Here is a 26595-nt window from a genome sequence, read left to right as displayed (position 1 = left end):
GCTGCGGCGGGGGGCGCGCGGCCCGGCCGCCTCCGCCTGTCAACGGGGAGCAGCTGCTGCCCCGCGGCGCGGGCCGGCGCCGCGCCCTCCCCATTGGCTGCCGATGACATCACCGCCCCGGCGCCCGGCGGGCCGGCCCCGCCTCCGGCCCCGCCTCGCCGCCCGCCGCCGCGCGGCCATTGGCCAGCGGGGCCGCCCGTCGCCGCCCGCCCCGCCCCCGCCGAGCCGTACATTTACGCGGTAGCAAAAGAGAAAGTAACGAGGATGGTGCGGGTGGCGCGCGGGGCAGCGGGCGCGAGACGCAGCGGCGGCCGCGCGGGGCCGCGACGCACCGGGCCGGAGCGCGCCGCGCCGGTGAGTGAGTGAGTGAGTGAGTGAGTGAGTGAGGGCGGGCGGGGAGCCGAGCCGAGCCTCCCCGGGGCTGCGGGAGCCCGGGACTGCGGGAGCCCGGGCAGGGCTGCGGCGGCAGGGAGCACCGGCCCGGCCCGGGCCGCCGCGCCGGTAGCGGTGGCCACCCGTGTCCCTGCGCTCGGGGGTAAAACTTCAGTTTCCCGCTTCTCTCGTGCTTTGTTTCTTGCTTCCCCCGTCCCTAGCTAGAGGAGCCGGGTTATCTCCCTCGTTTATTTAAATTTTTTTTTAATTGCATCAGGCGAAGACGCTCAGGGCTTGTTTATCCTTTTTCCAAACAGGCAAAAGGGCGAGGGGAGGTTTGGGAAAACAAGAGGAGGCTGGAGAGCCTCCGGCGTGAGCCGGCGCCGCTCCGCCCGGCCCCGGGACCTCGGGCGGGTGGGTGGCGGCACCTTTCCTCGCTCCGGAGGTGCCCGCGGGTTTGCTCCGGTGACTGCTGGGGGGGAAAAGCGGCTTGCGGGCCGCCCCGGGAGGAGGTCTCGCTGTTCGGGATGGGGCATCTCCGTGCCGCTTATCAACGGGCCCGGTGCAAACCTGGATGGGGAGGCGAACCGGCGCTGCAAGCGCTCGCTCGGTTTTTGGGGCTTTGGTGGAGTTCGTGAAGTTGCTGCTAGGATGTGTTTTCCAGCGAGAGCTGCAGCGGCTCCGAAAGTTGCTGGGGAAGGGGAGGCACTGTCTGGGCTTTCTCAGGTTGCTTTGCTCTTGTTTTCCTTCCCTCCCGAGGGGAAAGGGCGGGGGGTTCTAATCCTGTGTGCTGTCTCTTAGCAAATGGCAAGCCAAAGGTTGGGCAGGCTGTGACCTTGGCTGGGGTGGAGGGGACCCTCTCTTTCTAGAAGCTCTGAAACAGGCTAGGGAGGAGGGAACTACTGCTCCGGGACTGCTGGAGAACAGCCTTCCCGGGCCTGGAGCTGGGGGCTTAACTGGGGCTGGATTAACCTCTCTGACAGGGGGATGGAAGTGCAAGGCACACGCTTACTTCATGTAAAGATCTCCAGAACCTAATTTTCCTGTCTTCTCCTGGGTGTTTTTTGTTTAGCTTTATGTGTTCAAGTTTGTAACCATCTCGGAGAATTTATTCACAAGCTAATTTTATTCCAGCTTGCTGGACGAGTTGTATATCACCACTTGACACATTCAGCTCCTGTGTGTTCCTCCCAGTAGTAGAGTCAGCCCAGTAGTTGCTTCCCTTGCAGTAAGCGATGGGAACAAGAGAACTTGCCTCTTTGTCGTTATCAGTTGTGTGCCTTGCAGCCTGGGGTTTCAGAATAGCTCAGCACCATCTGCATGTAGACAAATGCCTCCTCCTGGGTGTAGCTGCACAGTCCAGGCTAGTCGTGTGTATTCTGCGTGCCATGTGCGTGCATGCAGATAGCCGAAGTATTTGCTGCAGGATTGGAAAAGGTTCTTTAGCAACTACTGTGAGCTGATAACTGTCAGAAGGGGTTGTTACCTGTGGGTAGTGGGTGTTAGCAAAGTGAGTTGTCATATCTGTGGGCTTATGTGATTTCATGACCTGTTTTCATCACCTTTCTCTTCCCGTTCCCCTTCCCTTTTTTCTTTTGCAGGGTGATCTTGAGTTCTTTTTAACTTGCTAGTGCTCAGCCTCCTCATGCCTCCATCTCCTTTAGACGACAGGGTAGTAGTGGCACTTTCGAGGCCAGTGAGACCTCAGGATCTCAACCTTTGTTTAGACTCTAGCTATCTTGAATCTGCCTCTTCTGCCGGTGAGAGCCACTCCAGTCTGCTCGGCGCAGCTGTCGTGTCCCTAAAGACTGCTAATCTCACGTATATGCCCTCATCTAACGGCTCTGCACGCTCCCTGAGTTGTGGATGCAGCAGTGCCAGTTGCTGCACTGTGGCAACGTACGACAAGGACACTCAGGCCCAAACTCAAGCGAGCACCAGCAGCGTTAACGCCGGAGCCTCCACCGCCTGCCCTGCCAACCAAATGGTCAACAGCAATGAGAACGCCGGCAGCTTGAGCCCGCTGGGCGGAGTGGGGAGCCCGGTCTCAGGCACCACCAAGCAACTCGCTAGCATCAAAATCATTTACCCCAACGATCTGGCGAAGAAGATGACCAAATGCAGCAAGAGCCACCAACAGAACCAAGGGCCTGTCATCATTGACTGCAGGCCGTTCATGGAGTATAATAAGAGCCACATTCAAGGGGCTGTCCACATTAACTGTTCTGACAAGATCAGCCGGCGAAGGCTCCAGCAGGGCAAGATCACAGTCTTGGACTTGATCTCCTGCCGGGAAGGCAAGGACTCCTTCAAGAGGATCTTTTCCAAAGAAATCATAGTTTATGATGAGAATACCAATGAGCCAAGCAGAGTAATGCCTTCCCAGCCACTCCACATAGTGCTGGAGTCACTCAAGCGAGAAGGCAAGGAACCCCTAGTCCTAAAAGGTAATCCTCCTCTTTGCCCACACGTAACCTCATGGTTTGCTTTGCAGTGCGTGTACGCTGGTGTCAGCCTTGCTGATGGTTGAACTTTGGAAGCGTCCGTTTATCTCTCTAGGAAGGCCTGTGTGCTTTGAGTTACCAGTACCAAAGCAAATGGCTTCTGTGGGCAAATTGTGGAGCCGGTAGCAGGGAGATGCTTGCTTTTCTGACTGTTGTCCTTGAGTAGCGGAGGGGGTGGGAACTGGAAGGAGAAGGAAGCGTGCTTCCTGGTGTCTGTCTGTGTAGACAAAGAATTTCCCCCAGTACTTGCTCTGAGTATTTATAGCCCAAGGGGCAGAGGTCCAGGAGGGTATACTTCTCTTTTAGCTCATCAGACTGACCTTTACTTAGCAGCCTTATTTTAGTCCGCATAAAACTGAACTCATAGGTGCTGGAGATGGGCAGTGGTAGAGTAGAAGAAGGGAGGAGTAAAGATGAGGGAGGCCACTTGGTCCAAGGCATTGCATCATGGACTAGTCAGCAAAACTTGAGGAGCAGTCAAGCCTTGTTTTGGTGGGATGGGGTCAGAATAATGGATAGAGGGAGATACTTTGTCCAAAAAGTGATCTGAAAGTGTTGTGTTTACACGTATGCATGCTTATATATGTATATGGCTTTCCTGTAAAAGCTCCTGTTTTAATGCGGTGTTTGGTCTATCCCTTAATGCTTTGGGGGAAACAAACCCTGCCAATTAAGGCAGCATCCAAGGACACTTGCTTTTCTTCACTTTATTCTGTAGCTCCTATTTATAACAATGCTACCCTCTAGATTGAATCCCCTTTTCCCCCGTGTGTTTATGCCATTCAGAGGCATGGTTGGCAGAGACTGGCTGTGGCACTGAGAAACTATGGAAGGATTTGTTGCTTAGCTCATACTGTATGTTTAATTCACTCAGTTTTTCTGTACAGCTTATTACTTCCAACCTGCACAACGTGGCAGGAGAATGGATTGGGCTGATGGTTTATCACCTTTCCTCTGTTTAGTTTCATAGCTTTATAGGAGCTAAGGGTCCTGTGAGATCCTCCTCTGTGGGTGTATCTTGTAGAAGCTGAAAATTGCACTGAACTTTCTCCTTGCTCCCAGCAAGCGTGTGGTCATGCTGGGCTTGCTTTGACATTTGCTACAGGTTCCCAGTATGCTTTTACTGAGTCTTTCAGGTCATGATGGTGGCCTTCATCTGTAAAAGAAGGAGAGGAGGTGCTTTGCAGAGTGAGGTTACTGCTGATGTCCCGCATTTCTGGTGGTAGTCATTCTGTTGTAACAGCCCTTGCAACTAGATGTACGGTTGTAGTCTTGCAAGCCTTACTATGCTTAGAAAAGTGGGATGCTGAAGGTGTTTTTCCTCTGTGTTTCACTGAAAACGCTGAAGCTCCTGTGGACCTCAGGCTGGCAGTTTTTCAGTATCTGAAGTAAGATCCTGGCTGAGATGGAGCTGCAGAGCCATAGTTGGGCAGCACCAAGCTGTCGAGCCCCTTCTCCCACCTTCCAATGCTGGTTGCTGCCCCTGGGTGCTGCGCTGGATTTAACCGAGTGCTTGCGGGATAGCTTGGGCCACTCTTGGTTTTCAGCCACTGAGAAATGTTAGCATCTGCCTTGAAGACCTGCTTAGCAGAAATCCCCTCCCCAAACTATTCTGCCAACAGATCTGGAAGAGTGCTAGAAGGCAGAGAAAGCCCAAATCCTTTGCTTTTTGGATGTAGTGATTGACTGGGCCAGAACAGACCTCACCTGGGGACGTGTGTAGCGAGGAGCTCCCGCCATCACCTTAAATCCCCTCCTCTCCTTTGAAGTGGTCTCAGACTGGGGTTGAATGGAGTCTAGCGTGTGATAAAGCAGCATTTAGGAAGGCTGTGGTTAAGTTTCCGAGCCGGAGGACGGTTCTGGAAGCGCTTGTTATTTAGTTTCACTTGTCAGATAGCGTTTTTTCCATCATGCTTCAGCAGCCCAGGAGCTGGCGCATGCACACCCCTGGGTTCAGGCACCGAAATGAAACTGGGGGTAGCTGGGGAGCCCTCTTTGCCTCCATCTGTTATTTCGGGAGATTTCTCCTGCTCGCAGCAATCTGGTCCTAATTTATTGCTGGCCCATCTGATCCCCCGTGTTGTGTTTGCAAACACTGGTTGCTAGCCTGGCCGTCCAAGTTTATGTCCCCCTGATCTGGTGCCACCTTCTCCATGTTTGGTGCTGCCTGTCAGCCCGCGGCCCCGGTGCCGTTTTCGTGGCACGGTGTCGTGTTGTGGGGCGAATCTGATCGGCGAAGCCGAGGGTTGAGTTACAGCTTTGGCTTACAGCGCAAGGGGGTAGCAACGTGGCCATGCCTGCATTTAGGTTTTAGGTGCCTGAGTCTTTTTAAGCAGTGGAGAAATTCTGTGCTGTTTCCAAAGGCCAGAGCTCTGATCTATAGATAAGTGTATGTATGGGGCACCTTATTAGGCTCAAGTTAAAAAGAGGTGGCCTGATTTATTTTTGATATAGCAGACCAATATATAAACTAGCACTGTGATGAGAGTGGTGGGGTTTTATGTATGCTGTGGTGTGGGGGGATTTTAAGACCTCTGTTCCTCCCTTCCTATCCATGCCTCTCTTTGCTGCTTCCTTTAACATGGAGCATTTATTTTGTCATAAATATAACATTTGCATAATTTTGATTTAAGCTCTTTAGAAGCAAATCTTTGCTTATTTCTTTGTTCACAAGGCACAACAGCACTTGAGACAGGCATAAACCCCCTATTTTTACAAAAAGAAAAGAATCATGTACTTCACAGTGCTGCTACATGGGCTCTAGCAGCCCAAGCTGTCAGGGCTGAAGCTGCTGCTCAGTCTGTCTGTATACAAAATAGGAAGAAGTCATGTTTCCCCACCCTGCACACCTACACACCTTTGTACTAGGCCATGGTGTTGCATGCTTACTGAAACCTAAAGGCCTTCCTTTTTGTGGATTTGGTTTTTTGCTTAGTTTTGGGAAGGAGAGGAGGAAAAACCAGTGATGTGAGCTCGGCGTCCCTTCTGCTTGAGGCCAGTGGCAAAGCTGTTGCTAAATTTGGGGAGGGAGAGCATGCCGGTGCGGCCCCAGGCTGGCTCAGCAGCCCTGGCCCTCCTTGGAGGGGTTGTGCCCCTTTCTCTCCCGTAAACCCAATGCTGAGGCATCTCTGCCTTCCCCGAGTGCCTCAGCTCATGACAAAAGTGGCCTGGAGTCTTGGGGGCTTGAGTTTGCTACTGGGACCTAAAAATAGGAAGTGGGAAATTCATTTGTATTCAGATGAAAAGTATTATTTTTACCCGGAATGAAATGTTTAGGTTTGGAGTTGAGCGTCTCTCTTCCAAGTTAAATTGAATTTACTTATGAAATAAAAATGAAAAATGGAAGCATCTGTGCCAACACATTTCAACAGCTTTTAACACAAGAGGAGTTGCCTTTGTCTCCCTGGCTGGTGTCTAGCAGTGTTGTCTTCATCCTGCCCTTCCTCCTCTGCCTTCGAGCCCCGGCAGCGGGAGCCTTGTGAACCTGCCGAAGTCTTGTGTTTCGTTTGTAAAGGCTTCTGCGTTTGACTGCAGGGAAACACCAAATTCAAAAGCAGAGGTGCAAAACGTAATTTGGTGAATAATGATTCCCCCCCCGCCCCCTGAGTGCTGTAAACTGATGGCTGGACTGCTTGCAAGGGGGGTGGGGAGGAACTGGCTGGTGGTGGTGGTAACTGGTTGCTTCTCTCTTCTTGTTCCTGGTCTGAGGAGCTTATTTATGCTCTGGCTTTCAGTCTTCTCATTGCTCATCTAACAGGGAAATACATGAAGTGACTTGCTGTCATTATAGTGGGGAGTATAAGACCTGCCAGCAAACCACTTCATGCTTTCTGCCACAGTCTAAGAATAGCTTCAGATCTCTTACCACACCGAAGTCGCATATCAGTGAAGTTGAAACGACTACAGAGGGACTGAGACACCTATAAAAGGAATAAGTACCTGGTTTATGTTGTCCCATGTTCGTATAAAACACTGTCATCAACTGCCTTTGGAATACCTGACCTGGTCATAATCTGTTACAAATACATTATTAATTATTATTATTAATGATATAATTTAACAGTGCTGATGTTACTTTAAACCCTAATTGGATTACATTGCACAAGTGTATTTGAGAGTAAAACTAGGCTCAGTGGTCAACAAATCCAGCTGACTAACAAAACACGTGCCTGGCACTTATTTCCACCAGAGATCTCCAATGAATAATTATTAGGTCATGGTTGTAATAGGGAAATGTGTATTTTTAAGTGTTAAGTAATGCGTGTGAAGTGTCCAATGTGTTTAAAACTAAAGCATGTTCCCTCTGGGCTGCAGAGGAAATCTGGCCCCATCAGTCACGGGGAAAAAAACTTCTGCTGGCTCTAGGGCTGAGATTTCACCTTCAGTTTTCAGACTCTGGTTGCCGGAGCTTAAAAAAAGTATCTCTTTCTCCACTGGAATAGATAATCTTATTGGCCATAACACTTGAAAATTGGTTGTCTGTCTATACCTTTTGCGTACAGGTAAATGGGGGCAATAGTGTGGTTGGAGACCACAGTCTTTTCTGTACTTCGAGGGGATGCTTCTGCAGGGGAGTTTACCTCTAAACTTTGCCTATTCAACAGTAATGGAAAGTGTAGCATTTCCTCCCAAATGATGGCATCTGAGAGTTCAAAGCGCTGGCTTGCACAGTGCCTGTCACATTTTAACTGTCCTTGGGGGGAAGACAGCGATGACCCTGCCTTGGAAAGAGAGGAACAGGAAGGAGATTTTTTTTTTCTTTTTAGCTCTCCAGCTTCTCATACCTTTGGAAACCAAACTAAGAGTCAAGAAGCAAACTGTTACATTAGGCAAATATCTCTGCTTGTAAAGAAAAATCTGGCTCCAGCTCTGTTTAAATTGGGGGGACATCCCCTGCAATGTTCCTGGTAGGTAGATGTTGGGTTATAATTAGCTGAATGCCTCATGTGCTGCCCGTATCCTTACCCTGTTGGAGGCGAGACACTCTACTAGTAAAATCTTTATAGAGTTGCTTGCTGGTGTGTCTTCTGGCTTTTTATTCTTAAGCTGAGCACAGCCTTTTTGAGAGAGGCTCAGGGTGGGAGAGTAGCTATATTTGAGGTTTGAGTGGTGTCTGGATGTTAACTAATACAGATAGACTTTTTTTTTTAGGACCTATACATGGGTTGTTTTCCTTCCAAAGCAGCAGCCAATGTTTTTACTACGCTTAGGAGCACAAAAGTGAGATTACCTTGGCTTTACGATGCATTTGAAGTGGGGGATCAGCCACTTGTCTTTAGGTTATGACTCTTTCTTCACTGTGTGAAAAGCCACGTTATAGTGTTTTTTTTATTTATGCAAGCAACTCTGAAGTGAAGAAATGCCATAAATAGGAGCAGCATGCACACTGTCTTAACGTTTGTCTGTCTTGTGTGTTTACCAGCCAACCAGGAGGGAAATATTTCTCAAATATTCAGCATGGGCTTGCAGGGCTACAGAAGTCATGCTGTTTAAAGAAATAAATTACGGTAATCTATGAAGATGACCTAATGCATTGTCCCTTTGCACATAAGATAATCTTATGCGTGGATCCTTGGCCTTGTTGGGAAGTCTCTGGTGGGCCTGGGAGATCACTGGCTACAGAAATCACAAGGCTGACCTGAATTATCGTGAGCAGTTGTTTGCCTGGAGCTTTGTTTCTAGGTACTCGCCTGAATCTGTCCTCAGTGGTTTTTAAACACCTCTGTACTGTAAAAGTTAAACTTTTTTTGAGGTTCTTGTGATCGCAAAGGTGTTTGGTAAGCCAGGGCTTAAAGAAGAGCGGTGGATATTGTGGATGTCACCTTCCCCCTCCTCCCCTGAAAGTCAGAGCTGGCAAAGAGTCCTGTTGAAAGGAGCTGGATAAAGGTGCTGTCTTGAGCATTGCACTTGCTTCAGTTGGCAGGTCTTCCACGTGGCTGCCTTGCACCTGGTCTTGATCCAGTGAATGCTATGGTGCACCAGTACCTTTGGGTTTGGCCACCAGTCCTGGCTGTGCCTCTCAATGCACCCTGTGTGGAGGCAGGACGGGGGGCTGCTGTGAGCAGGAGGCATGGAGGGGTTCAGCAGGGTTATTTCTGCAGCTGGAAAGTCCCAGAGTGCTCGTGGTTTCTGTGCGGGGTGGCCGATCAATGCTCCAGTAGCTTCAGTAGTGAAGCTGCGGGGTTTGGGTTTTTTTTTTTTTAATGCCTTGTGACTTTTTAGTACAGGAAACTCTTTGCTTCAGTCAATACTTATGGTTAAGGCAACCTCATGTCTGGAAGCATCTCAGCCCACTGGAGGCTGGTTTTGATGTGTCCTCCCCTGCTCTGAAAGATGTTGGTTCCCCAGGAGCACGTGTCCCTCCAGAAGGTGGTCTCTGACTTGGTTCTGGACCTGTATAGCAGCATTTTAGGGCTTGGAGGAGGGGGGAGATAGGAGAAGTAAGTGTCTCTTCTGTGTGGTGCAGAAAGGGGGTGATCTGGCTAGAGGGATAACTCCGTGCCTAGATAGCAGGGCAGTCTTGGGGCCAGGGGAGCTCTGGCCAAGGCTGTGCAATGGTCATTCTCCTGCTCTGTGACTAAGCGCACACAGCAGACTTGCTGTGAGGCCTTGGACAAGTCATTTTAATCTGGGTTTTCTTTTTGTCCTCTGTATCATTTGTAATGCTGAGCTCATCTCTCTTGTTGCCATCAGTGTTAAGCGTGGCCGACCCAGGTTCATCCACCGTCCGAGCAGCTGCCTGTTGCAGAAAGTTGGAGAGGCTTGCAAGCACCCCCTTCCCCCCCTCCCTTAAGTATGTCTTTGCTAAAGTGATAAACTGTGTAGGCTCTGATTTGCCTCTAGGGGTTTTTTGTTCTTTTAAAAATTCAAGGTTCATTTTCATGTCTTTCTCTGCTCGGGTGAGCAGGTTACCTCCTTTCTAAAGGAAAGCTCCACTCCCAGTGAAGAGACCGAGATCCAGAAGGGGCAGGAGCTTATGATCTCCTGGTGCTTGTTTTTAGTGGAGCCCCTAAGAGCATGTCCCAGGGGAGTGCATGCAGAGAGACCTGAGCCAGCAAGTCTGCAGGGAGTAACTGGGACCTTGCAGGTCTGGGTGCTACCTCGTCCCTCTTGTCCTGAGGGAATGAGCCTCCGATTGCTGCTGCTTGGGGCAACGCTAGCCTTGTTCAGCTCAACTACGCCCACAGCTCCCTTGGCTGGGGTCCAGCCAGCTCATGTGTCCCTGCGCTGGGCTGTCCCCCCCAGAGGGGTCTGGGGTTAGTGCAGTGGGGTGATCACCTTCTGCTGGGGGGACATGAATGCGCTCAGTGGGTGGGAGGGCTTGGGAGCCGCTGCTCCCTCTATGGTTCGATGCTGCTTTGCATGTGTGCACCACTCTCTTTCAAAGACAATGGTTTTGAAGGAGGAAATTGGAAAAAATAAATAATTTAAAAAATAGTGATGGGAACACGTTGGTTCCAACTCTTTTACTATGCTCTAGCTTTAGAAAGCTTACAGCATACCTGGGTCAATTCCCACTTGATTCACTGCAACAGAGAAGAACAGCTTCTAATTAATAAAATGAAGAACAAATGTTACTCCTTGTCCACACATGAATTATGATATATATATTTTTTTATGATGGCTTAGAGATTTGGAAAAAAGAAGATAACTTGCAAGCTTCTGTCATATCGGGTGAATTGGTTGTCTCCAGTTTATTATGCCAAAGTGCGATACTAAGCTGTATGTAAGCAGTTGACCGACAATGTTTTAAAGCAAAAGCTGTTGTCAGAGCAGCTGACCTGTGCTGTGTTGGAGACGAGCTCTAATTCTTCTTGGTCTCTGCTAAGATAATGGGAGTCCATCTGCTCAGTTGATCGAAACTAAGAATAAGCCACCACTTAGAATTTGTAGGCATATTTTAGGTACAAAACCACTTAATGTGATTGTTTAACATGAGGTTAATCTTGGGTTCATAGGTGTTTGTGTTAGTCCTGTAAGGCAGCGTGACATCTCTGTTGAGGGATAACACAGTGCTTTTGCTTACTGGGAAACATTAGTGTTAACTCACCTGTGGAGACAAGGAGACCTGGGTTGGTTTTGATCTGGTTGGAGATTCTTTGTTTGATTGCTATTTAGCTCTGGATTCTGTAAACGTGTCTCTCTTTGCCTTTTTTTTTTTTTTTTTTTCCTCCTTCCCTTGACTCTGGAGTGTATGCATGCAAACTGGGTCAACTTTCTCTTGCCCTTTGGGGTTTTTAGGGTCTGGCCTTGCCTACCTGACTATTAGGATTGGTATTTAAGTGCCTGCAAGGCTGGCCTTGAAGTTTGTGTCGGTGTGGGGGCTGGCTTGCACCATGCTGATTCCAGTAGTTTGCTGCTTTTATTTTTGGACAGTGTGGCACTGGGATGTGTCAAGACAGCACCCTTCACTTTCTCTGGGTTTTCTTCATGTGCTTTGAAATACCTTGCTGGAAAGTGTCAAATCAGAGCCAGATATTATTATTATTATTTTTATCCAAAAGGATAGAAGAAATAATTATTCCAGAATTATAGATAATTTCTATCCAAAAGGATAGAAACTCTTCACTTTTAAAAAGAGTTTAGATCCAGCAGGAATGGATGGCACTCCCAAATGCTGGTGTGGTATATCAGCATCCTGTTTTCCTTTCATATCAATGCACATGTTGCTGGTGTTTCTGATGTGGAGGAGCAGTGGTTGGGACTGGAAAAGAGCCTGTGTTCATCCTTGGGAGAAACAAAGCAGCCTGCTCTGCTGTTAGAAAGAAGCTGCCCTGAAGAGGTTGCCCTTAAAAGAGTAAAGGGAATAAATGGATGGCTGAACCATGAAAATGTCAGTGTTCTCTAAAACATGTGAATTGAACAGAAATGTCCACTCCTACGCATCCAGTATTACAGATGTCTGACACAGTGCCGGGACCCTTCTCCCTCTTCAGATGTGCTGAGCCAAAGCCCTCGTGTGCCATCAGACTGGCTGCGGGCTGTCTCCAGGCCAAGTGGGCCAGTTGCTTGAGGGATGCACGTGGCGATGGGCAGGGAGAGAATTGGTAACTGGTTGTTTTGGTTTTGTTTTTTGTTTTTAACTCAACCTGGTGTTTTGGGCAAACCTGGTCTGCTGTACCTCTGTCTGTGAAAACAGACTCGTAGCTCTTTGTCAATATAAAACCATTTGTGGTATTCTTATTACATTAAAATAGTTTCTGTTCCCTCCCCCCTCACTTCCCCTGCCTCCTTTGTACGTAGCTCTAGCATTTCTTGATGACCTTTTTGTTAATACGATTTCCAGTGGGAGCATTTCACAGTAGAAGTATGTATTCCTTCAGGGTTTACGCTGACATTTCCAGTGATTATTTAATTGGACTTCATGTTAGCCTACATCCCCACGGGTACGCATACTTTTGCTATGAGAAGTTGTAATGTGTCTAATTTTGAGTTTCTGCTATAAATGCCTGCCCTCCAGGGAGGGCAAGTCCAATCCTCGTCTGTCGCCGCGGAATCGTCACCATATTGTGTTTGGGATGTGGGGTTCCTTGTCTTGTTCCTAATTACATTATTGTATAGCTTAATCCTTGTACCAAAATTGAGAGCAGGCCTTCTCCTCTTTTACCTTCCTGAACACTCCCTGAAGATAACTCAGAGCTTTGAAGGATTCTGTCATGTGGTTTATTTTCCTGTGAATACTCCTTTTTTCCCCCCCCCCCCCTCCTTTCTTTTTTTCTTTCAAATGGCCAGACTCTGGACTCACTTAGCATAGGGGCATTTCCAGTTACACGCTGGAACCACTGTCTTGAATTCAGAGATGTGGTCCAGAAGTATTCATGGTGGCTTCTGGACAGGCTGGTGAGTAGTCCAGAAGTTAGTGGCATCTCTTGGAAAAGCTGGTGAGTAAGGTAGGGAAAGGGATGTGTGGGATTTGCATGGGTGGCCTGGGCACAAAACTTAAAGGCAGAGTTAAAGCTAAGTTTAAGACCAAAAAAAAAAAAAAATATATCCCAAATTGAAATCCCAAGAAAGGTTCCCTAGCAGCAGGTTTAAAAAAAAAAAAAAAATAAAATTATTGGTGGTTTCTATTTGGAACTGATTTGGATGGCCTAGTGGTCCTCAGAAGAAGAAAAGCGAAGGGGTGAGAGCTGATGGCGGAAAGAAGCGAGTCGCGTGTTGGGGTGTGTTAGGCATTGGGGTGCCAGGGCGGCTGAGAGGAGGGGGTGGTGAGGCAGGAGGAGCCCCGAGCGGAGCTGGGCAGAGCCAGCATCTCCAGCACAGCCTGGCAAGGGAAGGGGCTTTCGGTCACCTCCCTCATGCCCCCCCGGGATGTGTCCCCAGGGCAGCCGGCTGCGCTGTGCCTGGTGTCGAAGGACAAAATAAAAGTAGATGAGACCAGGGACTGCGAAGGCCAGTGGGAGAGGATGCGCTGTGGCAAGGGGCGTGAGCCGTGGAGAGATGAAATTAGAAATAACATGCAAACGCGCGCAGATGTGCCTCGACGCTGAGGGGAAACCTTTCCTCTTTTTCCAGCATCACACTCTTGACTTCTAAAGGGACCGCAAAGCAGTTGTGTCAAGGATGTGCTTGTAACTCCTCTAGGCCAGAATCCGTGTACAAACTGACCTCTCGGGATGGTTCCCGCATGGAAAAAAACCTGACCTTGCAAGTTCTCCAGAATGCACGGTTTTGCCTTTCTTTTTTTTTTTTTCTGAAGTGCTGTTGGCGGCTTGATTAGAGGGAGAGACTAGATTAGATTGAGTGTATTGAGGTGGAAGCTGTTCTTTGTGAACTATGTTTACCTTTACTTTTTTATGTTTGTTTAAAGCTTAATCTTTTGCGGCAAAGCTGATGCTGAATGCCATGTGGGTGACAGGGAAAGAAACCCTGTGATGGGTCTTTCGAACCTCCTGCAGACAGGTGAGAAATATGCTCGCAGGACCAGAAAGTCAGACCTATTCTACTTGCTAGTAGCAACAGAAGTAGAAAAACTTTGTTATGCCTTGATTCTGGAAAACGAGGGGAGCAGTGTCAGTCGTTGAGGTAAATGTGGATACTTATGTTATAAAGGGATGATTTTTTTTAACCTCATTCTGCCCTCCCCAGTTCCTTTAACAGCAGGAATGGTAGTGTGTAAAGCAGTCCCGGTGTCACTGTGGTCTCCTTGTACTGCACAAGGATGGGCTCCCCTCTGTTGTAGCCTTGACCTCGCATAAATCTCCTTCCAGTATTTTAAAAACAAACAAACAGAAAAAAACCCGAACCACAATTTCCTTGAAATCAAAGGAGCAACTCCTAATGTCACCTGGGTGAGTGTGCTCTGATGGGTCCCCATCCCTTTTGACAGAAGGGAATTGCCCTTCTCATCTCAGCTTCCCTCTGTGGGGGCCAAACACAGTATTTTCAACAACGTCGAGCTTTCTGCAGCGGCGAGGGCAAGCCCTGCGCGGTGCCGAGCAGCAGCTGTGGTGAGGAGAAGGACGTCTGTCTCGGAGGAGGAACGCTCCTACGGGGACCTGCTTGGATTAGCCCTGTTGCTCTAGAAGAGGTGTGGGAAGCACAGTTCTTTGCCACAGCGCGTGGAGCCCTGCTTGGACAAGGAAAGTGGCTGCCTTGTGGTGTTTAGGGAATTTGGGCATCCCTTCTTTCAGTACTTCAGGATGAACAGAGAATGATCCCCAGTGTGCAGTGTGAACCATCTTTGCTATGGCTAGAATGGTGCCAGCAACAGCTGTGGGAAAGTGTGATGGCTAGATCTTCTACTGCAAGGTGGTCTTAGCTCTGGTGCTCTATGGGGGCACCCCCAGTGCCTCCGTGCCCTCCCTGCTAGTGTCTTTGGTACCCAGTAGACCTATCCCTGCTGGAGGCTAAGGGAGTACTGCAGAAGTATGGAGAGTTAAGTGCTTTTCTCCTGCTTTTACTCTTTCCATGTCATCTGGTGGTGTTGCCTTGGTAGTGGGCTTTCAGTTTGGTTATGGCCCAGATACATGATCCTTTGTGCACAGCCATAAACTTCTGCGGATGTGGCTGTGTTGGTTGGTGGTATGAAGAGATGGTCTGGGTGGTTGTCCACATCCTGGGAGTAATTTGGCCTATACTGGCTGAATTCTGCTTCAACCTGTACAGCTCTTTTTTCCTTGGTGGAAGCAAGCAAGCTGTGATGGATTTGCTGCTAAAAGCAAACCTGTGTCGGATGGAGAGTGGTCTCCTGTCAAGTGCTCCTGTGCTGGAGCTCGCTGCTTCCCCGTGCATGGGAAAGCACTCCTACCATAGACCTGTGACCTGGGGACAAGCCACTGCCTCCAAATAAGCTCAGCTGGCTTTGGCCCTCTGTAAACCTGTCATGTGAAGGTCAGCAGAAGGAAAGTGATGCTACCTACCAGCTGAAGCCAGTGGGGACTGTAGCCTGAGCCAAATGGGAGGAATATGTGGCAGTAAGGAAAAAAGATGAGCAAGCATGGCGCTCAAAGGTAAGCGCATCTCGCTCGAGCGTGGTGCTACAGTCCGCGGCATGCCCTGCTGTGGTACAGGAGCAGCCCGAATGCCGGCAGTAAAGCGGTGGTGGCTCAGCAGCAGCGTGCCACCCTGCAGCAGGACCTCGGGGCACCGCTGGTGGCACGGCATGGGGGTGGCCCCGGGGCCCTGACCCTCCTGCCCGGGTGGGGAAAGGGTGCAGCACCAGGTGGGTGAAGCAGCTGGCAGTACCTGGCCTGTATTTTTACATGCCGGAGTCGCGTTTGCTTAACCTTGAGGCATCCTGCACTTTGAATCAACTTGACACAAAGTCATCTGTTCATTAATAACACAGGAGCAGTTTAATTGTTGTCTTAGTGGAAAAATACATGAGACTGTCATCAGCTGTTGCTTCTGGCAGTGCTTTTCTGCAGTAATGTAAATAAATGAGGTCACAGGTTTAAAGGAACAGGCTGTACTTGCACAAATTCAAAGCGTCATCTTAAACAGATATACGCCAATTGTCCGGATATCTGTCCTGCGCCCCAAATGATAGCTGTAACATTTCGACTTCAGACACCCTCAAATGCAGCCGCAGGGGCTTGGTTTGCTGTGTCGGTACTGACAGGGCACGTGCTGAGTGGGTGTTTCATAACTTGGCTTTGTTCCTGAGCGAGTGAAGCTTTAGGTGGCCAGAACCCCAGTATCGCTGAATTTTCCGCTGCTCCCTATGAGACCCCAGCAACTCAAGAGTAGGGGAAGTTAGACCGAATGTCTCTTCTGCTGATACTTCAGTGTCCTGGGATTTCTGCTCTTGTTGCGCGCACGCGTGTGTGTGTTGGTTTTATTTTTTTGAGATGGCTTTGTGGTATTGTAATCGAGGATGAGCGGATCCAGAAATCCGCCTGGACAGCTTTGAAAGCTGTATAAAAGGTCTGTTTGTCTCCCGGGACCACGTGTTCTGTCTAAATGTGGGTCCCGCGTCTGCAGTCTGTCATGTATAAAAATATGTTCCTGTTTGTAATCGTAGCGGGAACACCCAGTACCTGCCACGCTCAGAACAAAGTATGGCCATGCCGATGAGGTAATGCAAAGGTATTGCTTTATGATGAGCGTATTTCATGGTAACTGCCTCTCTAAGGTCCCTCACTATAGGGGGAACAAGGTCACTTACTCCCTTTACTGTCGGGTAAGAGCCTGTTTCCAGATAGGAAACATACTGCAAAATCTACCAAAACATATTGTAAGCCCACATCTGAGTTTGTATATAGTCACACAGCCATAGAATAGCAGTGATGGTTGAAAGAGATGCCAAAGAAGACATAGAGGAGGAGGGCAGGTGTTACTGTACTACTTATACTTTAATTCTCAATCTTCTCTTAAAAAAAAAAAAAAAAATCACTTGTATAAAATGTGTGTAGGTAAGGTTTGTTTCTCTTTGAAGATGATTGTTTCTATTGCAAGGTCATGGTCCTTTGTAAGAGCTGGTTGCCTAGTTCCTGCCACACCTTTTGTGCCTGATTTGCATTGTATTTGCCCTCTTCTGATGGCAAATGACAGACACCGTGTTTGGCGTGATTGTTATGCAAGCACCATGCTGCTTGTCTTTTTTTATTTGTTCAGAGCTGCTCTGGCTCCCGTCCAGCTGCTCACCTGGCCTCATAGTGCTGGTGCAAGCCCTGGGCTCCTGGGTGGCTTTGGAGCTGGGAAATCTGTGTGCAGCTGCTGCCCAGGCGCTGCTCAGCAGGGGATTTTGAGGAGCATTAAGCAAGATGTTTATGGGCAGATGGCTGCAAAGGAGTTGAACAAACAATTATGAATAGCTGGAGCATATACGGTGCTGACTTGAGACTTCCTAAAAGTTTTGAGGTCTTGGACAATCCCAAGTCTGTTGTCGCTCGCTAACTGTTCTGGCAGGGCAGGATGCTGGAAGATGTCGTGCAGTGATAACTGCAAAAATATCTGGCTCTTGCATCAGTGGTGAGCAAGAGCCCTCCATCTTCTGTTACGTTCCACTGGACAGCAGGTAAGGCTGTCTGCCGTGAAGCGTCCCGCTTCATTGATTTATTTCCTTATGGAAGAAATACCTTGGGTTCCCCAGTGTCCTGGGCATCCTTGCATGTCCATCTTCGTTCAGATTTGGGTACGTTCAGTCCCCCCTGAAAGCCTGCCTGACAGCTGTTTTGGAGCAGAGTGTGCACAAAAGCACTTGGGATGTTCTCTGCATCCATGCGTGGGCTGCATCAAACTTGAGCAGCTTCAACAACTTCTGTTACAGCCTCGAGGGGAGTCTCTGCATCCATGCCTTGAGCTTCCTCGTGATCTGGAGTTGCAGTCAGTAGCAGTGATATGTATTGGTCCTTGCTGAGTTTAATGAATCAACTCTTAGACCAGGCTTGCAGTAGCTATGCGTTGGCCTCCTCTCCAGGTACAGCCTCTTCTCCCTCACTGCACAAAGACTTTAAATGCTGAAATAGCTGTTTGACAGAGGAATACAGATGGACCCAAATACACTGAACATTATATTTACCTTCATGTGGAAAGTCCATCCCTCTTTGACTCTTTCTGGCTGGTCATAATGAACTTTGCTTGGACCCTTTTTTGGGAAGTAGTCTTACTTTAGAAAAACCTGAGCATTATGCACGCATGAGCTCCACTTAAATTACACTAGTGCCTCATAAATCAGCTAGGAGCAAAGATTGTGTGTGGTGAGCGTGGGGGGAGTGGATTTAAGGGAACAGCACTCATGAGGTGTCTAGATCCTGTTTTGGGACCTGCATGACTCGTATGGCAGTGCAGATCTCCAAGCGAAGCTCCTACTTGTTGGCTTTAGAGTTCAGCTTCCCTCTGTGCCTGTCCAGTCCTCCCTCGTTCACGTGTCTGAGCCAGTTCAGGTTAGTAATCCTCTCCCCAGTAACATGTTGTTTCAGGGACGTTTGCTCTGAGAGTTGCATGGGCATGGTACTTTAAATATTGCTTGAACTGACTTTTTAACTCCTTACCCAGATGAGGGAGGAGAACAAGGAGAAGGGAGGATGTGAACTGGCATTAGGAAGGGTGACCTCTTCATTGGCGAATGTCCGGAAAGAAGTTGTGGATGAAGCTATTGTATGTTTGGCTACCCCACTTGTTTGGGCATCTTCCACATGGCATATTTGGGATCGCCTTCCCATCCTTTGGCCTGATGCTCCTGCTGCAGTGGTGGGGATTGCCCTGCACCTCTTGCTCTCTTCTGGGCACAGTGATAACAGAGGAGCTCTGCATGATGTGATGGACTCCCATCCTCTCCTGCCTGTTCTCGTCTGCTGGGCCAAAGCTTGCACTGTGGAAGAGTTGGTAATGGGAGTAAGGGTGTGTTCTGGCCAACAGGGCAGGCAGAGGCCCCAGAAGGAGGACATGGGTGGTGAGGAAAGAGCTTGCTCTAGACTCTCCAGATCTCCTGTCTTTTACAAGGTGGCTGGTGAAGCAGGATGGTGTCTGCCATCAGTGTGTCTGCATCCGAGTGATGAAGCAATGGGATCCTATGGCCGCTTACTCGCAGAAGGCTGCAGGAGAGGTGGAAAATGAGCATTGACTCTGGAGTCACTAAAGCAGCTTATTCTTCAGGGGTTTTCTTGGGAATCCCAGCATGCTCTGGTTATTGTTTAAACAGCAGTATTTAAGCTGAATGGATTGTGTGACTATGCAGAAGGATGGGAATGTGGGTTAGGGCTTAGCCTTTGGCCCAGACTGTAGGCTGGGGCTGTCGGTTTGGATGAGACTTTAAACATCCTCAGCTTGGGGACCGTAGTCTTGTTTGTTTTCTTGAGTGGATTGAGAAGACTTTTCAGACCCTGTCAAGGCCAGGTGGTGCCGTTGGCAGTCGAGCTCAGATTTTTGTCCTTGCTCTTCCTTCTGTCCTGCTCCCCTGTTATCACAACTTTGTGAATAGAGATCTTTGAGGCAGATCTGTTTGCTCTGTGTCTTGTAAACAGCAGAAACAGCTGAAGACAAGCATGCTTCTGAGGCGGGGAAATACTCTGTTTTGTGTGCGATTCAAGGGTTTCTGGGAAAGTGAGTTACTAGTGGCATGTGAAGAACAGAAGTCTGGATGTTAAAAAGGGCACTTGTATTAGAGGGGCTCAGATGGCTGTGACCTGGTCTGGGTACCTCATGCCCATCACATACCCCATAGGGCACCAAGATGGGCCCTGGGTGGGTCCCACCCTATGGGCAGGCACACGGACATTTGGAGTGGCAGCACTTGAGATGCAGGCGTGGAAGCCCTTTGCTGTATCTAATCCAGAGCTGGTGTGACAGCATGTTTTGCTCTGCTTTAAATTTTTCCTTTGCCAGATCACTGTCAAAGAGCATGGAAAAGACAAATAACCTCTTTTTTTAAAACAAAATAACATTAGCAGGATGGTGACATTCAGCATTTATTTTGGCTAGTGTAGCTCTTTCTAGTAACTTCAGTATAGCTCTCCCCCCTCCTGGGTTTTCTTTTTTTTTTTTTTCCTTTTGGCTTGCATTTAACAAAGTGCAATTGAGTCTGAACACTTGGCCCGTCTTGATGCGGTGCATGACTCCAAGTATCCTGGTACAACAAACATGCGCTTTTGCGGGCGAGGCAGGGGGGATATATCATTGCATTTCTCCTCTTTCCGCCTTTTTCTTTTGGAGGAGCCACCTGTTAGCATTACATCAGCGGCTCCCAGGAACGCCGCCTCCTACCAAAGGCCTTACACAAAGTAGTTCTTCTTGTATTGTTTGCGCTCAAAGAGCTGATGTCATGCCAGCTGATGTCATTGTGTGCTTTGTGTAATTGCTATGGAAACCGGGCAGGTGGGGAGCCTGGGGCTGATGTAATTGCCGAATGAGGTGTAGAAAGAAGGTCTGCTTTTCTCGCTCCAGTTCTGCGGAGCCACCCTCCTGAGGGGGGGGGGGGGGGGAAGGAGGGGGGGGGGAGGCGGGAAATGCTGCTTGAAAAAGCTAGCAAAACGTGCAGGAGAGCCAAGGGAGGCACAAGCCAAAAAAATTACTTCTCCCTTGCCCCTCGGATCCATTTCCCAATCCATATTAATATCCTAAAAATAACTCTTGCTAGATATTTTCAGGCAACCAGGGCAGAAAAAGGAGAACTGTTTGCCACATGTTAAGCGAGCACCTCAGTTGCTGTTAGGTTACGAGGAGCGGTTTTCTTTTGTCGGTCGCACAAATGCCTATGTGCCGCTCCCCGGAGCGATGCCAGCGGGAGCTGCACCTGCCCCTCCTCGGCAGTGGTGCATGGGGGGATGCCCTGCAGGGCTGCTCCCGGCAGCCAAATCTGCCACGGACAGGTAAAGCTAAATGACTGTCCCAGCTGGCTCGCCGCTCTGCTTTGGTGTGCTGCTAGCCCATTTGCTCGTAGTTTTGGCAATGTTTTCCTTCTTGGAAAAATGCCTTTTGTCTTCCCCCCCGCCTTTACCTCCTCCCACGGGCTCGTAGGCGAGGCAGCCCCAGCGCACCGATACTGCACAGAGGCGTGTTTGTCTGAACCTGTTCCTTGGCACCTTGTGGAGGGGAGGACAATGCGTGCCACTGATTCATGCCACCCTCGCCATTGGCAGCCGTGCCCAGCATCAGTCACCGTGACAGTGGTGGTGGACAGTAGAGCCAGCTCCAGTCCTGGTGGCCCCAGCGCGTGCTCTAAAGAAAGGTGGGTCCAAAGCCTTGCCGATGTCGGGGTGTCTAACCAAAATGTCTGCTTGGTCTCTCTTCCCAGGAGGACTCAGCGGTTTCAAGCAGAACCACGAAAACCTCTGTGATAACTCCCTCCAGCTGCAAGAGTGCCCAGAGGGGGGAGGAGGGGGTGGCGCGTCTGCCGTGCCCCCCACGCTACCTCAGTCCATCCCCACCACGCCGGACATCGAGAACGCTGAGCTCACCCCCATCCTGCCCTTCCTCTTCCTCGGAAACGAGCACGATGCTCAGGACTTGGAGAAAATGCAGAGGATGAACATAGGCTACGTAATCAATGTGACCACCCACCTGCCCCTGTACCATTATGAGAAAGGCATGTTCAACTACAAGCGGCTCCCGGCCACTGACAGCAACAAGCAGAATCTCAGGCAGTATTTTGAAGAGGCTTTTGAGTTCATTGGTAATTACCCTTGACTGGAAATAGTCCTGGCTTTTTGTTTTGGCGTTGGTTTTTTTTTTTTTACCTGTTGTAAGAATCTAGAGCGAACTTCATGCTTCGCTAACTACCCTGAAGGCTGCATAAGGCCATATTTACTTTTGTTTAGGTTGTCAGAAATGCTGAGCACCTCGTGTTTCTACTCGCTCTCATCTCTGGCATATCCAGTTAAGTAGCCTGGGGGTACAATTTTTATCCATTGATAGTGATGCCTACCTCCAGGCTTCCAAATTCAGGAAACCCCAGAGAACTGAGACTTTTGTCATCCCCTCTTCTTGATTCCTTTTGCATTCCTAGTTTCCACAGTGGCTTCCAGCCAATTTTTCATGCTAACTATTGTTAGTGGTGGCTGAGCCTTTCCTAACTTAATTTCATGAGAAAACTGACAAACTTTCACACTTCACTTGTTCTACCATTAGATCTATAACTTCAGAGTGTATGTGTGGATGAGTGGATTGTGATGAAAACTTGTATTAAGAAGCCTCTAAACCCTGTAGGCTGTGTGAGGGAGTTCACCACAGCCATGCAGCATGTTGGGGAGGCTGCTGAAGAAATGACCCAGCAACGTTACTCACATTGCTCTCAACCTTGCTACGATCCACGCAGCACAACCCTCAGCCAAGTTTAGGGGTGCGTTCAGCTCTGGTCATGTAGGCTAAAGCCAGATGGCTTCTTTAAGCAAGGCTGGTCAGTGAGGACATCAGCATGGGATACTGAAAGCTTTTGAGGACCTTCCCTTGCCCCTCTATATGGCTTTGTGGGCACGGCTTTTGCAGCGTAGTGAATGTCACTTGTGCTTCCCCAGCACAAGTATGTGTCCTGAGAGGTTTTCTGAAATATGCTGGGGGGACCACTGACATATACAATTTTATTTTCTTGTGTTGAGGCTGGGCTAATTTCTTTACCAATACTTCGGGCTTGATGGTGGGGAGGACTAGACAAAGGAAGTGTGCTTCTCTGCTGTGTCACAGCTTAGGTCCTTAACTGACGGCATGCTGAAGTGGGTGCAGAGCCGTCTTCCTCCCTGCCCTCAAACCATCAATGTTTATGGCCCTTGAGTCCCGGTGTGGGTATGTGGCTCCTGAAACTCAAGCCTGCTTGTGCTGGCACTGTGGAGGTGCTCTCATGTCCAGCAAGGGATGGGCCCCAGTCATGGGACCGGGTCCTGGGGCAGGAGGTCCAAGCTCAGCGTATTCTTCTGAGCCCATCTGCCCCTGCTGGATGCCTGGGCAGGGGGCTCGCTGCTCTGAAGTAGACAGCTTGTCAGCCTCGTCTGGCTGTGTTTTGGTTGGGGGGGGGTCATTCTGTGCTGATGCGTGCGCTCTGTAGCCATGCTACTTTAGTGAAGGTGAATAGGCAAATTACTGCTTACACTGCAGTTCAGATGGAGTGCAGCATTAAAGCTTGAGTCTTACCACTGAGAGCTTCTACCAGGAGCCCGTGGGCTTGTCCTCTACAGTGTAGAGGATCAAAGGATCTCTAATTAAAACCAAATTTTCCCTAGTGTTCCTAACCCAACCCTGGCTCTACCACTAGTGCTGTCAGCTCCCCAAACTGCTGATTACTGTGTGCATGGGAAGGTGAATGCCCCTTTTTGGGTGAAGGGAGGCCCTCTCTGAGGGCAGGGGAGAGGCAACCTTGCTTTGATCCTTTGGGAGGAAAAGCTGGGTCAAAAAATACAGTAAAACCTTAAACTTCGAATTCAACAAGATGGGGAGATGCAATAGGCTAAGCTTACATAAAGAAACTGCAAAGCTCAGTTGAGGCCCTTTGAGGGAGGGAGGGAGATTGCTGCACCCAGCATCCTTATGAACTGCAGGATTAGAGCTCTTGAAACCACTAAAAGATACGGTTTGGCTTATGACCTTACCAAGGGCAGAGAAAGCAGCCTTGCTCTGAAAAGGTTTAGGAAGTGTTTCAAAACCCATTTTACTTTCCTTTTTAATAATTACAGCTTGAGGGTCTGTCTTTTTTTTTTTAATAAACAAATATTTCTCCATTGAGAGTTTTTCTCCATAGCAAATTTAGCTAGCTGGGGAAGTAACTAGTCAAAGCTTTTCCTTCCTCAGGGTAAACTTTAAGTTGCATTTGAGAAGATTTGGAAATGTTTAAACAGCAGATCATTGGCCTATGTTTCTTTAAATATGTCTTGAAAAAACCACAACCAAACCCAGGTTTAGCTAAGACTAAAGCCATCGGAAGTGAAATCATCAAAAACTCTCTGGGAAAGGGTGTCAAAATGTGTTAGAGAGTTTCAGCTTTCTGAAATACTAACTGGCAAAAATGTCTAGAGGGAAGTTGGCTTCATTTATGCTTTCACAATACAGGTTGAACATGTGGGTAGGATGAACCATACTCTTGGTGGGGTTGGATTCATGCCAAAACTTGCAAACTAAATTCATGCTCCTCCTGCAGATTAAAACAAAAGAAATAGATTGAAGTGTCACATCTTGAAAACTTTATCTCCAAGTTTTAAAGTTTTAAAAGCAAGCTGTGGGAGATGAGGATGGTATGGTAGTGGCTCTCCTCTTTCTCCTGTCCTATAAGCATGTGATTCCAAGGGCTCTGTCCTCCCTAAATCCTGCCCAGGTTGCATCCCTCCAAGTGATGCATCTTGGTGGAGAGCATGTATGTGAATTCGTGTGTGTGTGTTTTGTCATTTCCCTCCCTCCCCACCTCATCCTTTCCCCACCACTCCCAGTGAGAAGCTCTGGAGGGGTAGCGTTCAGCAGAATGCGATGCTGTGCTCAAATCATGAAGAGACAGGGATGGTAATCCCTTTTTCACACTGCTGAAGGTAACCAGCTCAAAAAACCACAGAGCTTGATATGCAGGAAGTAAGGAGTCAGAATTTGAGGTCTCTTACCACTGAAGTCTTGCTCTGGTATAAACCAGATCCAGCTCCTGCTTTTGCAGAGACACCACAGCAGAATGCCCCCTTGAAGCTCATTTCAAGAGTAGCTTTATAAAAGCCTCAAATAATAGGCTTTAAAACAGATGTATTGTTATGAATTGAACCTGAAAATACCTGGTTTTTGGAAAGGTGGTGTCCTGCTTTGAAAGGCAGGGAGCTTGAGATGCTGATGTAACGCAGTGGCATTGTGACAGAGGTGGAGATGGAGCCTGGGCTGCCTTGTCATGGGCCTTGACCTCCTAAATAAACGCGCTCTGGCAGTGCACGTGAGCAGCACAGCAGCGTCTCTGTGTGCAGTTTGTCTAATAAAGAGATAAGAGTGAACGTGAGGATTTTCAGTGTTACTGGCCTGTGTTTTGCATTCAGTAACTCCTGAAACCCCCAAGGAAGATGGACTGGAGCAGAAGGGCAGGAGATGCTGCTGCGCTTGTAATTAAATAAAGGGACTTTTCACATTAAGTTACTCTTCATTGCACTGAGCTTTTTCTAATTTACGAACTGGCAAAAACCTTACTTTCTTCTCTTTCTCATTTCCAGAGGAAGCTCATCAGTGTGGAAAAGGTCTCCTCATCCACTGCCAGGCTGGTGTCTCCCGATCTGCCACCATAGTTATCGCGTACTTAATGAAGCACACGCGCATGACCATGACGGATGCCTATAAATTTGTAAAAGGCAAACGACCAATCATTTCCCCTAACCTTAACTTTATGGGGCAGTTACTGGAGTTCGAAGAAGATCTAAACAATGGTGTTACACCGCGAATCCTCACACCAAAGTTGATCGGCGTAGAGACTGTTGTGTGACAGCGAAGCTACGAGGAGGCAGTCAATGAAGGGGTTAACCTATTCTTCACCTGATTTGGGGAAGTGACGGGTGGGTTGTGGGTTTTTCTTTTTAGCTTTCAAGGGGGGTTTTGTGGCAAACTTTTTGTGAATAAAAACCTTTTTTTGTAAGGAAAGGTTTTTACAAGAGATCCAGGAACTTTGCCGTGTTTGGGATGCTGTTGTGATTTCCTTCCCAGACGCTGGCAGAGCAGGGAGGCTTTGGAGCAAAAGGAGTAGTTTTTAAAATCAAAACAACAACAAGAAGAAGAAATACTGGGCTTTTTTTTTCTTTTTATTTTTCCCTCCTCTCCAGCTACTTGTAGAGTTTATGGCTAAGTAGTCTGTGCAGGTTCATAGACTGAAGAAACCTAAGTTGAAGATGAAACACAAACAGCCAAAACAAAGCAGGAAAAAAACCTCCCTGAAACATAAGGGCCTTCGTTCTGCAAAGGCTTTGCTAAAGATAACTTGGCTAAATGCTCACTGATGCAAAGGAAATTGGAGCAGCTTAAAAAGGCTGCAAGGCACTTTTCACACTCCTGACTCAAACTAAAGAAGGAAAAAAAAGTTTATTTGGCGTGTTTCATGTTCCAGTTCTATTTTTCTATTTTGGGGTGTAAGGTTTTAACAGTAAGGGACTTTGATCATTCTATGCCATATGCCTTCACTGGCTTCTTGTGCAATAATAATTTGGGGTTTGTTTTGAGTGTTCAAACCAATTAGAGTTGGCTGCCCACTAATAATAAGATAATAATTTTTGAAGTCTAATAGTGCAATGGCAGCTGGCTTGGTTTAGAAAGGATAAACGAGAGCAATTATTTGGTTCCTTTATATGATTTTGATCCTGGTTACAGTGCCATAAACCTTGTTACATATGTATATCAGAATGTACAAAAATCAAGAACGAGCAAAGTTTATTTAAAAATATTTTTCGCACAAAATATTGGTGTGTTTCAGTTGTCTATGTACAAAAAAAATTTGATTATAAACCAAAATCTTTTGGAAAATGTGTGTCCTTTTATTTCTTTAGCAATTTTCCATTTTCTTTCTATGGGATGGGGTTTTGTTCTGTTTTTTGGGGTTTTGTGTTGGTTTTTTTTTTGTTTTGTTTTTTTGTTGCGGTGTACATCTCCCTTTGACAAAACTGCTATCTCTTGTTTGGCATCTCCTCTTCAGTGTTTTGTTCCTGTCCTCTGCTGGTGGAACATGTTTTCTTTATTTTCTACTGTACTCCTGCATCCTTCAATTTCTGTAACCGGATTTTTCTCTCCTGGAAGTACATCAGTTTTGGAGCTGTTCAGCTGAATTAGCGCTATTGGTGAGGGCTTTTTGGGACAGACCTGTTATTTCTACAGCTTAGTAGCCATTTGGAAAAATAAGAAATAAACA

At 48.1% G+C, this 26595-nt stretch overlaps 1 protein-coding gene across 1 annotated transcript; it reads left to right on the top strand.

Annotated features, from left to right (window-relative positions):
- Positions 1–244: 244 nt before the first annotated feature.
- DUSP10 (dual specificity phosphatase 10) lies at positions 245–26250 on the top strand. The gene is made up of 4 exons (XM_075496471.1): positions 245–354; positions 1974–2819; positions 21055–21432; positions 24920–26250. The coding sequence occupies exons 2-4, from the start codon at positions 2018–2020 to the stop codon at positions 25183–25185; spliced, it is 1446 nt and encodes a 481-aa protein (XP_075352586.1). The 5' UTR covers positions 245–354; positions 1974–2017; the 3' UTR covers positions 25186–26250.
- The last annotated feature ends 345 nt before the right edge of the window (positions 26251–26595 follow it).

The sequence above is a fragment of the Mycteria americana genome, chromosome 3 (genome assembly GCF_035582795.1).
Source record: "Mycteria americana isolate JAX WOST 10 ecotype Jacksonville Zoo and Gardens chromosome 3, USCA_MyAme_1.0, whole genome shotgun sequence".
NCBI classification, from domain to species: domain Eukaryota; kingdom Metazoa; phylum Chordata; class Aves; order Ciconiiformes; family Ciconiidae; genus Mycteria; species Mycteria americana.
The sequence above is the reverse complement of the archived record's forward strand: the minus strand, read 5'-3'. Positions and strand labels throughout refer to the sequence as shown.

Excerpts from the sequence above, each read along its gene's own strand:
- DUSP10 (XM_075496471.1), top strand. The coding sequence starts at position 2,018 with ATGCCTCCATCTCCTTTAGACGACAGGGTAGTAGTGGCACTTTCGAGG. Across the intron at positions 2,820-21,054 it reads GGAACCCCTAGTCCTAAAAG|GAGGACTCAGCGGTTTCAAG; the intron begins GTAATCCTCCTC and ends CTCTCTTCCCAG. Across the intron at positions 21,433-24,919 it reads AGAGGCTTTTGAGTTCATTG|AGGAAGCTCATCAGTGTGGA; the intron begins GTAATTACCCTT and ends TCTCATTTCCAG.